The sequence below is a fragment of the Engraulis encrasicolus genome, chromosome 7 (genome assembly GCF_034702125.1).
Source record: "Engraulis encrasicolus isolate BLACKSEA-1 chromosome 7, IST_EnEncr_1.0, whole genome shotgun sequence".
NCBI classification, from domain to species: domain Eukaryota; kingdom Metazoa; phylum Chordata; class Actinopteri; order Clupeiformes; family Engraulidae; genus Engraulis; species Engraulis encrasicolus.
Window position 1 is genome coordinate 24,933,931 of NC_085863.1, and position 12,947 is coordinate 24,946,877.

General features: G+C 44.7%; 1 protein-coding gene across 3 annotated transcripts in view; it reads left to right on the plus strand.

The window, feature by feature from the left end:
- dbn1 (drebrin 1) overlaps positions 1-12,947 on the plus strand; it is a 143,606-nt gene that overhangs the window by 120,439 nt on the left and 10,220 nt on the right. Inside the window, exons 7-11 of one of the 3 annotated variants that reach the window (XM_063203123.1) lie at positions 687-838; positions 2,489-2,543; positions 3,369-3,419; positions 8,042-8,159; positions 10,404-10,481. In XM_063203123.1, coding sequence (XP_063059193.1) covers positions 687-838; positions 2,489-2,543; positions 3,369-3,419; positions 8,042-8,159; positions 10,404-10,481 — 454 coding nt within the window. Of the gene's footprint in view, positions 1-686; positions 839-2,488; positions 2,550-3,368; positions 3,420-8,041; positions 8,160-10,403; positions 10,482-12,947 lie in introns of all 3 variants that reach the window. The other 2 variants (XM_063203124.1, XM_063203125.1) reach the window with 2 other exon arrangements.

The following is a 12,947-nucleotide window of genomic DNA, read 5'->3' on the forward strand; positions in this document are numbered from 1 at the left end:
TCTGAGTTGATTGGCAAATGTCAGAGTATCACAGTTGGGGCTGTAGGTGACACTCCACGTATAAATAAAGAAAAAGTAGTTGACATACATAAATGTATCAGAGACGTAGATTGACATTGCTCTGTGTTGGTGACAAAATGTAATGAACCAATAGAACACAAAGCTCTGGACATTCAATATTATACATGGCTTGACAAAGGCCAACACTTGATATCCAGTCTATTTATCTGCAAGACAAGGTATTTTTATGTCACAATTTGTTGCGCAAAGGGTTGAATATCATCTGGCTACAATTCTCATCTGCTCATCTCAGTGTGAACAGTGTGACAGTGTGTCTGTACTGTAGCTCAGTGCATCACTAATTCATAACTCTGTGTGTGTGTGTGTGTGTGTGTGTGTGTGTGTGTGTGTGTGTGTGTGTGTGTGTGTGTGTGTGTGTGTGTGCGTGCGTGTGCGTGTACGTGTACGTGTACATGTGTGTGTGTTGGTGTGCACATGTCTGTGAGAGTGTGTGTGTGTGTGTGTACGTGTACATGTACATGTACATGTACATGTACGTGTGTGTGTGTTGGTGTGCACATGTCTGTGTGTCTGTGTGTGTGTGTGTCTGTGTGTGTGTTGGTGTGCACATGTCTGTGTGTGTGTGTGTGTGTGTGTGTGTGTGTGTGTGTGTGTGTTCATATCAGCGTGAGGAGGAGGAGAGGAAAGAGGAGGACAGGAAGAGGGCGCTGGAGGAGAGACAGAAATTTGAGGAGGAGCGACAGGCCCTGGAGCAGAAGGAGCAGGCGGAGAGAGACAAGCGCTCCCGCGAGAGAGACCAGCAGATCGAGGAGTGCAGGTATACTACACACACACCACACACACACACACACACACACACACACACACACACACACACACACACACACACACACACACACACACACACACACACACACAGACATGGACACACACACATACACACACACAGACATGGACTCACACACATACACACACACACACACACACGACTCACACATACACACACACATACTGTACACGCACACATGCGTGTGTGAACACACACACAAACACACGCGCACGCACACAGCAGGGTAGAGACAACCATATCGACATACACAACACAAACACTAAAATGGCATACCAGAACCTTAGAATTTTATTATATTTAGAACTAGAATCTTATTTTTCTTTCCTTACTATGGAGTTCCCCCAGGGACATACGGTACTTAAGGTTCCATCTGCCTCTGACCCTAAGTACAAAGCCCACATAGCACCAACAGCACATTGCAACCCACATCAACAGGTTGTAGCCCCTAAATGCACGCCGTACCTTCAGTGGCACGCTGTAATAGACATTGAAAGTTAACTACTATGGTACTACACTACTATGACAGTGCACAGGGCCTTTAGTAATACATTACGACTTGGTCATTGCCATTCTGGTAACAGCTCATTTATAATGCCGTGTCTTATGGAGTAAGATAAACTCACCAACATTTCACGTGGCAAAATTTCTGAAAATTTCATCATGCAGTATTTTTGGTATCGACCACCAAGTGTGGACAATTTAGGGAAATATTGAAACGCCGACACGTCATTGGCTGTCAGTCATCCTGTCCTCCTACTTCCTCTATTACACGTTTCTTTTTTACAGTCTGCAGCTGCAGCTGCGGGCAGCTGATCTCTGGTAGATCTAGCTTCTCAACATTTTCTGACTTGGGGGCCGACTTGAAATTTTAACAAATGTTCGGGGCCCACCTCTGGCCCCCATAGACAATGCAACTCAAATGCATTGTGAACAGCAATACAGCAAAAATATTATTTCGGGGCCCACTTTGAATACCTTTGTGGCCCACCACTGGGCCCTGGCACAGTTGAGAATCATTGCTCTAGCTCTCACGCAGGTTTACAACAAGTCAGCCAAGTTTTAAGTGGCTCGACAAACTAAGCTAAATGATGCAATACAACCTCCATCCGCCTCCTACTTGGCATAACTCAGCTGTGTGTGTGTGTGTGTGTGTGTGTGTGTGTGTGTGTGTGTGTGTGTGTGTGTGTGTGTGTGTGTGTGTGTGTGTGTGTGTGTGTGTGTGTGTGTGTGTGTGTTTGTGTGCGCGCATGTGTGTCCATGTGTGCGTGCACATGTGTGTCCATGTGTGTGTGCACAGTTGACAGCAGGCAGCAACAAATCCAAATAAAAAACAGCATTGATGATGCTACAGTTAATCGATACCATGGTGCTAACTAAGTAATTAACTTCAGTTCAATGCCATGTTTCCCTGCTGACAACACTGTTCTTTTCTATCTCTGTAATGCAAAATACTTCATATGACATCCCTCTCTTTCTCTCTCTCTCTCTCTCTCTCTCTCTCTCTCTCTCTCTCTCTCTCTCTCTCTCTCTCTCTCTCTCTCTCTCTCTCTCTGTCTCTCTCTCTCTCTCTCTCTCTCTCTCTCTCTCTCTCTCTCTCTCTCTGTGTATTCCCTACAGGAGGAAGAGAGTGGAGGAGGAGGAAGAGATGGAGAGATCTAGGACGAGAATTACTGTAAGAGTGCGTGCCCCTTCCTTGTCTCCTCTCCTCCACTGGTTTGGAAAAGAGAGAGATGTGGACAGGATACGACCAGAACTAACCAACCAACTACTAAACTACTAAACTACTAAAGTCACAATATTACCGCATGAAGTTCTGAGTGTTTATTTTCATAATGCAGCATATGACTACTAATGATATTATCACACTCATACGGGTATAATAACTATAAATTACACAATTCAGCTGTATTACAGAGCAGCGTGTAAATGTGCACTTAAATGAATACTAATTTTCTGTCTTCCATCTGATAAACAGTTAAAGGTCACTAACTGCATGCACAACAAATAGGAATTGTTGAGTAGGAATTGTCAACTTCTTTTAGCAGTTCATTTTACTGTTTTAATCCCCAATAGTTTTCAATTTGAGCTCTTTACCATTCTGTTTTTAGCAGTGAGCAGTAGAACTGTCAGTTTATGTGGAGAATGCTGCCACCTGCTGTATTCGACTCCTATCTGCATTTAACAGCAGTAAACATTTAGCCAAGACGTTTAGCCAAGGTTTAGTTTATTTATTTATAGCAATAATGGCTTAAAAAGTAGCAAATTTAAAACAATAATAATTATATTTCACTATAAAAGTTACCAAAGTTCATGTTAAAACAGGAACATTTAGTACTCCACAAAACTGAGTAGCAGCTTTGTGTAAAATGCAGCCATAACTGTCCGCCTCCTCGTTCTCTCTCTTTTTTAACTCTTTCTGTATTGATCTTTTTTCCCCTCTGCCTTGCTCTGTTCGTTTCTCACTCTTCTTCTCTGGCCCCTTTTGGCACGCTCACAGCCGGAGCCCGAGGAGCCAACCCTGGCGGACAAGAAGGAGGTGGAGGTGAGCGTGAGTATTGCCCATGCTCCACCCACTACCTGACTAACAACCTTACCAGGCGAATAGACCAGCCGCGGCGCGATTGAAGCGACAAAGAATCGCTTCTGTGCAGCAAGAGCGATACGAGCGATTGAAGCGACTAGAGTATGTCCGTTGAAAGCAGAACGCAAGCATTCCAACATTCCCATTGGCTGTGGTTACAGACCTCTCTACAGTCATTGGCTGTGGCGGCGCGCGAATCGCCTCTAGTCTTCAGAATCGCTTTTGTCGTGCGACTCAATACAAAGTCAATTACTTCCGTCGCTCGCCTCTCTCATGTCACGGCTTGTCTATTCACCCGGTAAATGTGCCCCTCCCTTCCATCACTAATCATCACAATGGCCGCGTTCGTAACGGCGCATGCTGAAGCATTTCAGTGGCAGCGTTTGTGATTGTCACATTGTTGCTTTTGCTGTGCAGAGTGGATGCACACTTTGCCATTTCAATGCATTGTGGTTAGAATCTACCCAGAATGCATTGAAATGGCCGAGGATACATGGGCACTGCACAGCCAATGCAGCAATGCGCCATCACAAACGCGGCCACTGAAGTACATTCTGGTTAGAATTTTGCGCGTGCGTGCTGCGCAGACGGCTTCTGCATGCGCCGTCACGAACGTGGCCACAGTCATATTGGGCCCACACACTCAGAAATTGTTGACACCTGTTGGTGAGCAATGTGGTCTGTCTATCCAATCTGGTCTGCACAAACTGTGTCCTGATGTTTAAAGGAAAGAGATGACTTGCCTGCCTGATTTTCAACCAACATACAACTCTGAAATGCTAAAACTTTTGATGATTTGTTTTATTAAATAGTCAATGTTTTCACATGATTTGTTAAACTTGCAGTATATATTTCAGATATTAACAGAAAAAGTAATGGTCCTAAGATTTTGTAACACATATCGTGCTGGCCAACCACGTTGGTCACTGAGACTACACATTAGAATGTCAGATACGCCACACCCACTGGAAGGTGGAGGTCCCTCAGACTCCTCCTGGAACCGTCAATCCTCAATCCAATCACTGCAAGCTGGAACCATGCCTATGTCACTGAGTCTGAGGGATGTTAAAGCATCATTTTGATTACATTGTATACAGAGGGGTCAAAAGTAAAAGTTCCCTCCAACACGGGCAACTTATCAGAGTAAAAGTAAACCTGTGCACCTGCCTTACGATCAGCTGAATCTGCACTGGTTGGATACATTTGTGGTGGGTTCTTGTTAGTTTTTTAGTATTATTCAGTTATGTACTTTCAGTTACTTTTGACTCTGCTTGTATATCTAGTACAATTGTCAATTAAAATTGAGCTTGTCTCGACTTGATAGCAGTAGGCTGTACGATATGTACAGTTGTGCTCATATGTTTACATACCCCAGCAGAATAAACGCTTTCTTCGCGATTTCTCACAAAATATGAAGGATTACACAAAACCTTTTTTTTCACTCATTGCTAGTGACTAGCTTAAGATATTTATTAGCAATATTCTGTGTTTACTCTTTCAAAAGCATGATCACAACCCAAACTACCCAAATGACCCTGTTCAAAAGTTTACATACCCTAGTTTCTAATGCTGAATATGGCCCTGTTTAACATCAGGGACCGCTCTAAATTGTTTGTGGTAGTTGTGGATAAGGCTCTTAATGTTCTCAGATGACAAAACGGCACATTCTTCCTGGCAGAATGGTTGTTTCCTATAATATCTTTGGGTGTCTTGCTGGAACCTCACATTTGAGGTTTCCCCTGAATGGCTCAATGATGTTGAGATCAGGAGAGTGAGACGGTCGCTCAAAAACTTCATTTTATTCTTTCTGAAGCTAGTGACGGGTTGATTTGGCTTTCTGTGTTGAAATATTGTCATTTTGGCATGTCCAAACAATGGACCATGTGCAGTTTCAAGGCTGATGTGTGTCAAGTTTCCTCCAGTATTTTTCACAGGGTAATGTATTCATCATTCTGCGAGTATGGATCAAAAGTATAATGCATTTGTAACTCAAATGTCCCCATGAAATCAGTGGTCCATGACCATGTTTCACAGAAGGGTATGGTGTAATCTTCATCATAGGCTCCATTGACTGTTCTCCAAATGGTACTGTTAATAGTGGCCTAAAAAAGTTCCATATTGATCTCATTTTTTCCAAATGACTTTGTCACAGGCATTTTGATGCTTCTCACTGTGCTATTTGGTGTATCATATGCAAAATAACATGTTTGCATTTTTGTGGTAATGGCTTTCTCCTGGCAACCCCCAACAGCCCATCTTTCCTCAAGTGCCTCTTTCCTGTACAGTTTAAAACATTTTTTCATGTTGTCCTATATTTCACCTGAAGTTATTTTTTGGTTGTCCTATGCCTCCTGAACAATTTCCCTTGCAATGATCATTGCAATGCAATGATTCCCTTGCCCATTGGCTTGATTCCAACCAAACTCCTCATATTGCATTTCTGAATTGAAATTCCAACGGTGCCAACATGACAATATTTCGACACAGAAAGCCAAATCAACCCGTCATTAGCTTCAGAAAGAATAAAATGAAGGTTTTTGAGCGACCATCTCACTCTCCTGATCTCAACATCATTGAGCCATTCAGGGGAAACCTCAAATGTGAGGTTCCAGCAAGACACCCAAAGATATTATAGGAGACAACCATTCTGCCAGGAAGAATGTGCTGTTTTGTCATCTGAGAACATTAAGAGCCTTATCCACAACTACCACAAACAATTTAGAGCGGTCCCTGATGTTAAACAGGGCCATATTCAGCATCAGAAACTAGGGTATGTAAACTTTTGAACAGGGTCATTTGGGTAGTTTGGGTTGTGATCATGCTTTTGAAAGAGTAAACACAGAGTATTGCTAATAAATATCTTAAGCTAGTCACTAGCAATGAGTGAAAAAAAAGGTTTTGTGTAATCCTTCATATTTTGTGAGAAATCGCGAAGAAAGCGTTTATTCTGCTGGGGTATGTAAACATATGAGCACAACTGTATGTATCACTACAGCTGTGAGACTGATTCTCTAGGGCAGCGTGGACATTTGAAGTCATCAGGGACAGAGTGCCAGCAAATGCTATGGGTTAATTCAAAATGACATGACTACTGCTCACTATATATGGCTTTTTATAGAAACACACACACACACACACACACAAACACACACACACACACACACACACACACACACACACACACACACACACACACACACACACACACACACACACACACACACACACACACACACACACACACACACTACACACACTACACACACACACAGTATGCATCAGTTCCCACAAACTGAGGCCACAGAAGGAGGCTACACCACCACAGCAGATGTGGGTCAAATTGATGCTACTGTAGGGAGTCCGCCAGCCTGTCTCTCAGACCTAGCAGGGACGCATATGGGTCAGTAGGCTGGGCTAGCTGTACTTACACTTCTAAACATGACGCAGAGAGAGAGAGAGAGAGAGGGAGAGAGAGAGAGAGAGAGAGAGAGAGAGAGAGAGAGAGAGAGAGAGAGAGAGAGTGTGAGTGAGTGAGTGAGTGAGTGAGTGAGTGAGTGAGTGAGTGAGAGAGAGAGAGCGAGAGAGAGAGAGAGAGAGAGAGAGAGAGACTGAGTGACTGAGTGAGAGAGAGAGAGATACATTAAGACCGAGAAATGAAGGGAGGGAAGGTGGTGTTGCAGGGATTGAAAAGGGGAAAGGGAGAGATGAGGAAATAGAGAGAGAAATAAAAAAAGAGAGTGAGAGAGAGAGAAGAGAAAGAGAGAGAGAGAGAGAAAGTGTAAAAATGGAATCTGCTACGTAAAGAGAGAAAACTCAGAGGAGGAGTCTGTAATGGGGTGATGCTCTATATCTGTCTCCAGCCTGCTGTAGCATCATGGTGTTAATTAATGTGCTCCAGTGCACACAATATGGTTTATACTGTATATATATTTAACACATACGTAATGTGTATCTCTCCCACTGCGCACAGGAAGAAAGGAGTCGCACACAAGAGCTGAATGCAAAATCAAAAACTGTATTAAACCAAGCCGAATAAAGTAAATAAAACCCACAGACAAGGGACAAACGTTTCAGGTCTAGCCCATCATCAGTCTTCCCAGTTGTCTGTTGGTTTTATTTACTTTATTCGGCTTTGTTTAATACAGTTTCTGATTTTGCATTCAGCTCTTGTGTGCGACTCCTTTCTTCCTTTTCGTCATACTGCTCTTGGAATTACGCACCGAGCGAAACGCTCTGGAAAAGACATTGGCGCGGACGCCACCCCACCATTTCTCTCCCACTGCGCACAGCATAGCGCTCTATTGAGTTCATACTGCACATTATATTATATAGAAATATTCTGTACAATAGCATGTTACAATAGCCTGCGTATTTGTGTAATGATAATCCCTATAGTGATATGCTGTTCAGTATGATGTTTTTCAGTATGATATTCTGCATGTTAAAAAAAGTTATTTGTTGGAGGAATTCATTTTTGGTGAAAAAAGATTTCTTCTGTGTGTGTCTGTGTGTGCCCGTGCACGTGTGTGCATGTGTGCGTGTGTGCGTGTGTGTGTGTGTGCGTGTGTGTGTGTCTCCCTCTCCAATAGGAGGCTGCAGCCATCATTGCACAGCGCACGTCAAACCCGCGAGACTTCTTCAGACAGAGGGAGAGGAGCATGGCCTCCCCACACTCCCCCTCCGCCACCACCCCCATCCAGAGGCCAGGTACGCAGGCACACACACATGCAAGCACACACACATGCAAGCACACACACGCACTCACGCACGCACACGCACACACACACACACACACACACACACACACACACACACACACACACACACACACACACACACACACACACACGTCCACGGGCAAAATCACCAACTGGGTAGTTTAATGAGCTGTGCTATGACATGCACAGTACATGTCACATGTGTACTATCCATGTACACACTGGGTACATCCATTTTCCCAACTCCCGTCCTTGACTTGCACTTGTGGACTCCCCCTTCACTGATGCCCCGCTTCCATGGAGAAATCCATTAAGTTTCCCAGCTGTCAGCCTAGCCACAACAACTTTTGGGGAACTTTCCCCCCATTTAACATCCCATTGCAAACGAGAAAATAACCTTCCAATTGCGCTTTTGTGAGATATAGAATTGAACTTCTGTCGTCAATGATGTCTTGTAACGTCATCATGAGGCCACAAGCACAAGGGAGGATGGGAGGGAAGATGATGGAAAGAACCCACTGTAGGGCACACCGTGTAGACCCCCAAAAATACTCAACGAGCTTCTACCCATACAAAAATATCGTCATTCTAAATAGTGCGCCACATAAAGCAGATTCTTTCAGTCATAGTGACTTTTACATTACAGCTAATCAGACATTGCTCCCCAGAGACATTTAAAGTCAATTAGCTTATCGTCACCGCTAGAGCAGTCAGTGGTGAAGTACCTTGCTAAGGGGCCACCATGGTGAAAGACCCTGATCGAACTCACAACACAACCTGCTGGTGTTGTTTTTTTTGTGTATGCTCACCACCACACCACCACAAACACAACCACAACACATGGCACGAAATTATAGTAAATTACAAAGCTCACATTAGACGAGCATTAACACATCTGCCTGACAAAAGAACCTGGACATTTCTGTGTCCAGGGTCCAGGGGAAATGGATTTTTTTTTTGCAAGACAAACAGCTTAAAAACTGTATAGGTGGCAACACTATGTTAGATTGATTGTGTGAGTATTGAACTACTGTATACATCTTCAGTCTCTAAAGATGAATGAATAATTCAATGGGGTAGCTGTGACCCAATGGTTAGGGAAGTGACCTTTAAGATCAGTGGGTTGCAGGTTTGTGTAATGTAATGTAATGTACTGTAATGTGAAGAACAATTGCGAGTGCAATGGACATCGTTCCTTTAGTCAAACATTTGAAGGTTGTTGTTTTTCAACACGGTGCTTATTTAAAACAAGATCACGTAGCTTTTGGAGCGAAAGGTGAAAAAAGTCCAGATGCTTACAACCAAAGCTCCTTTGACTACCATATGGTTGAATGAAAATACTTTGACATATTTCCTACTGTACGCATACTGCAGTTTCATGTGTGTGGGAGGCAGGGCTTCTCCACTGAAAAAAAAAATCAGATCTACTTTACAGTATTCACCGTGGATGAAAATGGGCTACAACAACTGAAGCTAATCTTGTAGTCTTCATTAAATTGTAATGCTTTTTCGGTGTGCGCATCCCAGAAAAGTCAACTAACACTAATCTACAGTACAGTATGCAAAATGCGTACACACTTGGGCACACGGTCAGTCAACCATACGGTGCACACAAACTTACACACTGATTGGTTACAGAGACAAATGTTGACAGCTCTGCTTTTAAGAAGGGTTTATGAACATCTTAGGAACATGGAAACTCACTTTATACCTCCCTCTGTCTCCTCCTTGTCTTCTCTTCTTCTCACTCACTATTTACTCTCTCTCTCTCTCTCTCTCTCTCTCTCTCTCTCTCTCTCTCTCTCTCTCTCTCTCTCTCTCTCTCTCTCTCTCTGTCTCTGCCTTTTTAATCTCCTCCCTGAACACTCTCTCCTTATCCTCTCTCCTAACTCTCCCACTCTCTCCTTTTCCTGAACACTATCTTTTAAAACCCTCCTTTTAAAACTCTCCTTAAAACTTCAATCCCTCTCGCTAACGCTCGTTCTCCGTCTCACACTGTCTTCTCCTGACTGTCCCTCTCTGTTTGTTTCTTCCTGTCCCCTCACACTGTCTTCCTCTCGTCTGTTATCCTCTCCTGTCTGGCGTCACTCTGTGTACTGTATGTATGTATGTGTGTATGTGTGCGTGTGTGTCCTATGTGTGTCCTATGTGTGTATCTATATCTGTATGTGTATATATATGTGTGTGTGTCCGGCTGTGCTGTGCTGTGGGCCCTGTGTCCCGTGTCCACCAGGCCGCGTGGAAAGCCCCTTTCTGTCTCAGCAGTGTTCCGCGAGCGCCTCACCTGTGTTGCATCAGCCAGGTGTACCTGGTAGGTACTATTATACTCAGCTAGACTCCGCCCCCTTTTACACATCTAGACCACGCCCCTCTCCCCCTCTTCCAGCTCTAGACTACTCACTCACCTGCTCCACCTGGTGGGGACTCATTATTTCCATGCCACCTTGTTACGGGGGCTGTACAGTAAGGGGCTCTGCTCACTGGCTCCGCCAAAGTGCGATGCACCACTGCTCCGCCAATGATTGATCCCACTGTTTTCAATAGAACCTCGGGCCGCACACTGGTGCAGATATCCAGATATCTGCACCGGTGTGCAGGGTTCTATAGAGAAGAGTGGAATCAGTCATTGGCGGAGCAGTGTGCCGCACTTTGGCGGAACCGGTGCGCAGAGACCCTAAGACGCACAGTAAGTAAGTAGGCGACATGCCCCGTCCGTAAAGAGGTGGCGTGAAAATAGTGAGTCCCCTGTCCACCTAGCAGCGATCCCCCTCACCCACTCCCTCATCCCCTCATCCATCCACGCACCCACTCCCTCATCCACTCACATCACTCACTTTTGCTTTCCGCACACCTGCACGCATGCAAGCACTCACACACAGCAGCCATTATAGCACATACAGTACTTGTATGTATGAAAGGGACACACACACCCTCAGTAGCGCACACACACACACACGTGCGCACACACACACACACACACACATGCGCGCGCACGCACACACACACACACACACACACACACGCACACACACACACACACACACACACACACACACACACACACACACACACACGCACACGCACACACACACACACAGACACACACACACACACAGATGCAAACTGCACAGATCCATTAATACATGCAGCATTTTGCATAAACATGTACACTGACTTACTGCCACACAGATACTACATGAACCCAAACACACATGCATACATATACATTACATGCATGCATATACACTACTAATTCATACACACATACCATATGCACATACCACACAGATGGACACATACTACACATTACACAACCTACTGTATACATTCACTATATAACACGTAGTGCATCCTTACACATACATTTAGAAACGTACAAACACTTCTACACACACTACGTAATCCCAAATCCCACGCCCACCCACATTTCCGCCACCAACGCTCATTTGTGTAGTATACTCACTGCCCAACCTCCACCCACCCCCCACACATACACCCCTCCCACGTCCCCCTCTCCACCACCACGAGCACCACTCACCTCCTCCGCACTCCTCCTCTCCTCCACGCTACCGTAGCTTGTCTGTTCTCCCTCCGAGCGAACATATGGCCCAGGTCAGACGTGTAAATGCGCCGGCTATTTTTGGCACATTCTAGCTGTGATACTCTACGGTGGTTTGGCCCGATGGATTCTGGGTGTCCCTACATCAGAGAGGCCCTGTGTGTGTCTGACACCCACGCACATATGCATACGAGCATACACACACACACACACACACACACACACACACACACACACACACACACACACACACACACACACACACACACACACATACTGTACACACACACACACACACACACACACACACACCACACACACATACTGTATGCCCACAATCACACGCACACACGCACACGCACACACACACACACACACACACACACACACACACACGCACACACACACACACACACACAAACACACGCAGCACTGAAAGACAGTGGCCTGACAGTAAAGATCTCCTCCTGTTTGTTTGTAAGACATAGGCTACCCAGAATTCTTTGCAATGAGTTGAGGTTGGCAGACATTTTGCATTTACATGTTTGACTCTGACCCATACCTCAGCCATACAGTAGTGTATAGTATACATCACTGGCAACAACTCGGTCCTTGTGCTGTGCAGAGTTTAGTGCGGATCTAGCCCTGATTTGGCCCTTGCCTGGCCCTGTTTTGGCCTCGATGTGGCCCTTGTTGGACTCTCATCTGCCCCTGTTTTGGCCTTGGTGCAGCCCTGTTTTGTCCATGATATGGGCCTGGCCTTATCAGCTCTGGATCCAGTTCGCTGTGGTCTGGATAAAGAATAAATATCCTCCAAGAATGGCTGTGAGAAGAGGCCAGTGAAAGAAATGTTGGAAATGTGGACTCTGGGGAATCTCTAATAAATGTGGTTATTTGATGGGTCAAGATACACAGGAAACCAATTTTTTCATGTATTAGTGTCCAGATACAGTATGTGTATTTCGTAGATAGTATGACTTTGAGGTGTGCTCCTCAGTCTAGCAATGTGAATAGCATTGTTGTTACTATTAGTTAAGAAGAATTGAGGCCCACTCTCCTTCTCTCAGGCCATTCTTTGTGACATTCTCAACTTGTTCAGTGGTGTCACATGCTCTGCACACCTATGAATCTGAACTCCCTGGACATGCTAGCTAGCTAATACCTGTACAATATGTTGTAACCGGTGACAGCTACTGCATAAAGTAGATTAATGGTAAA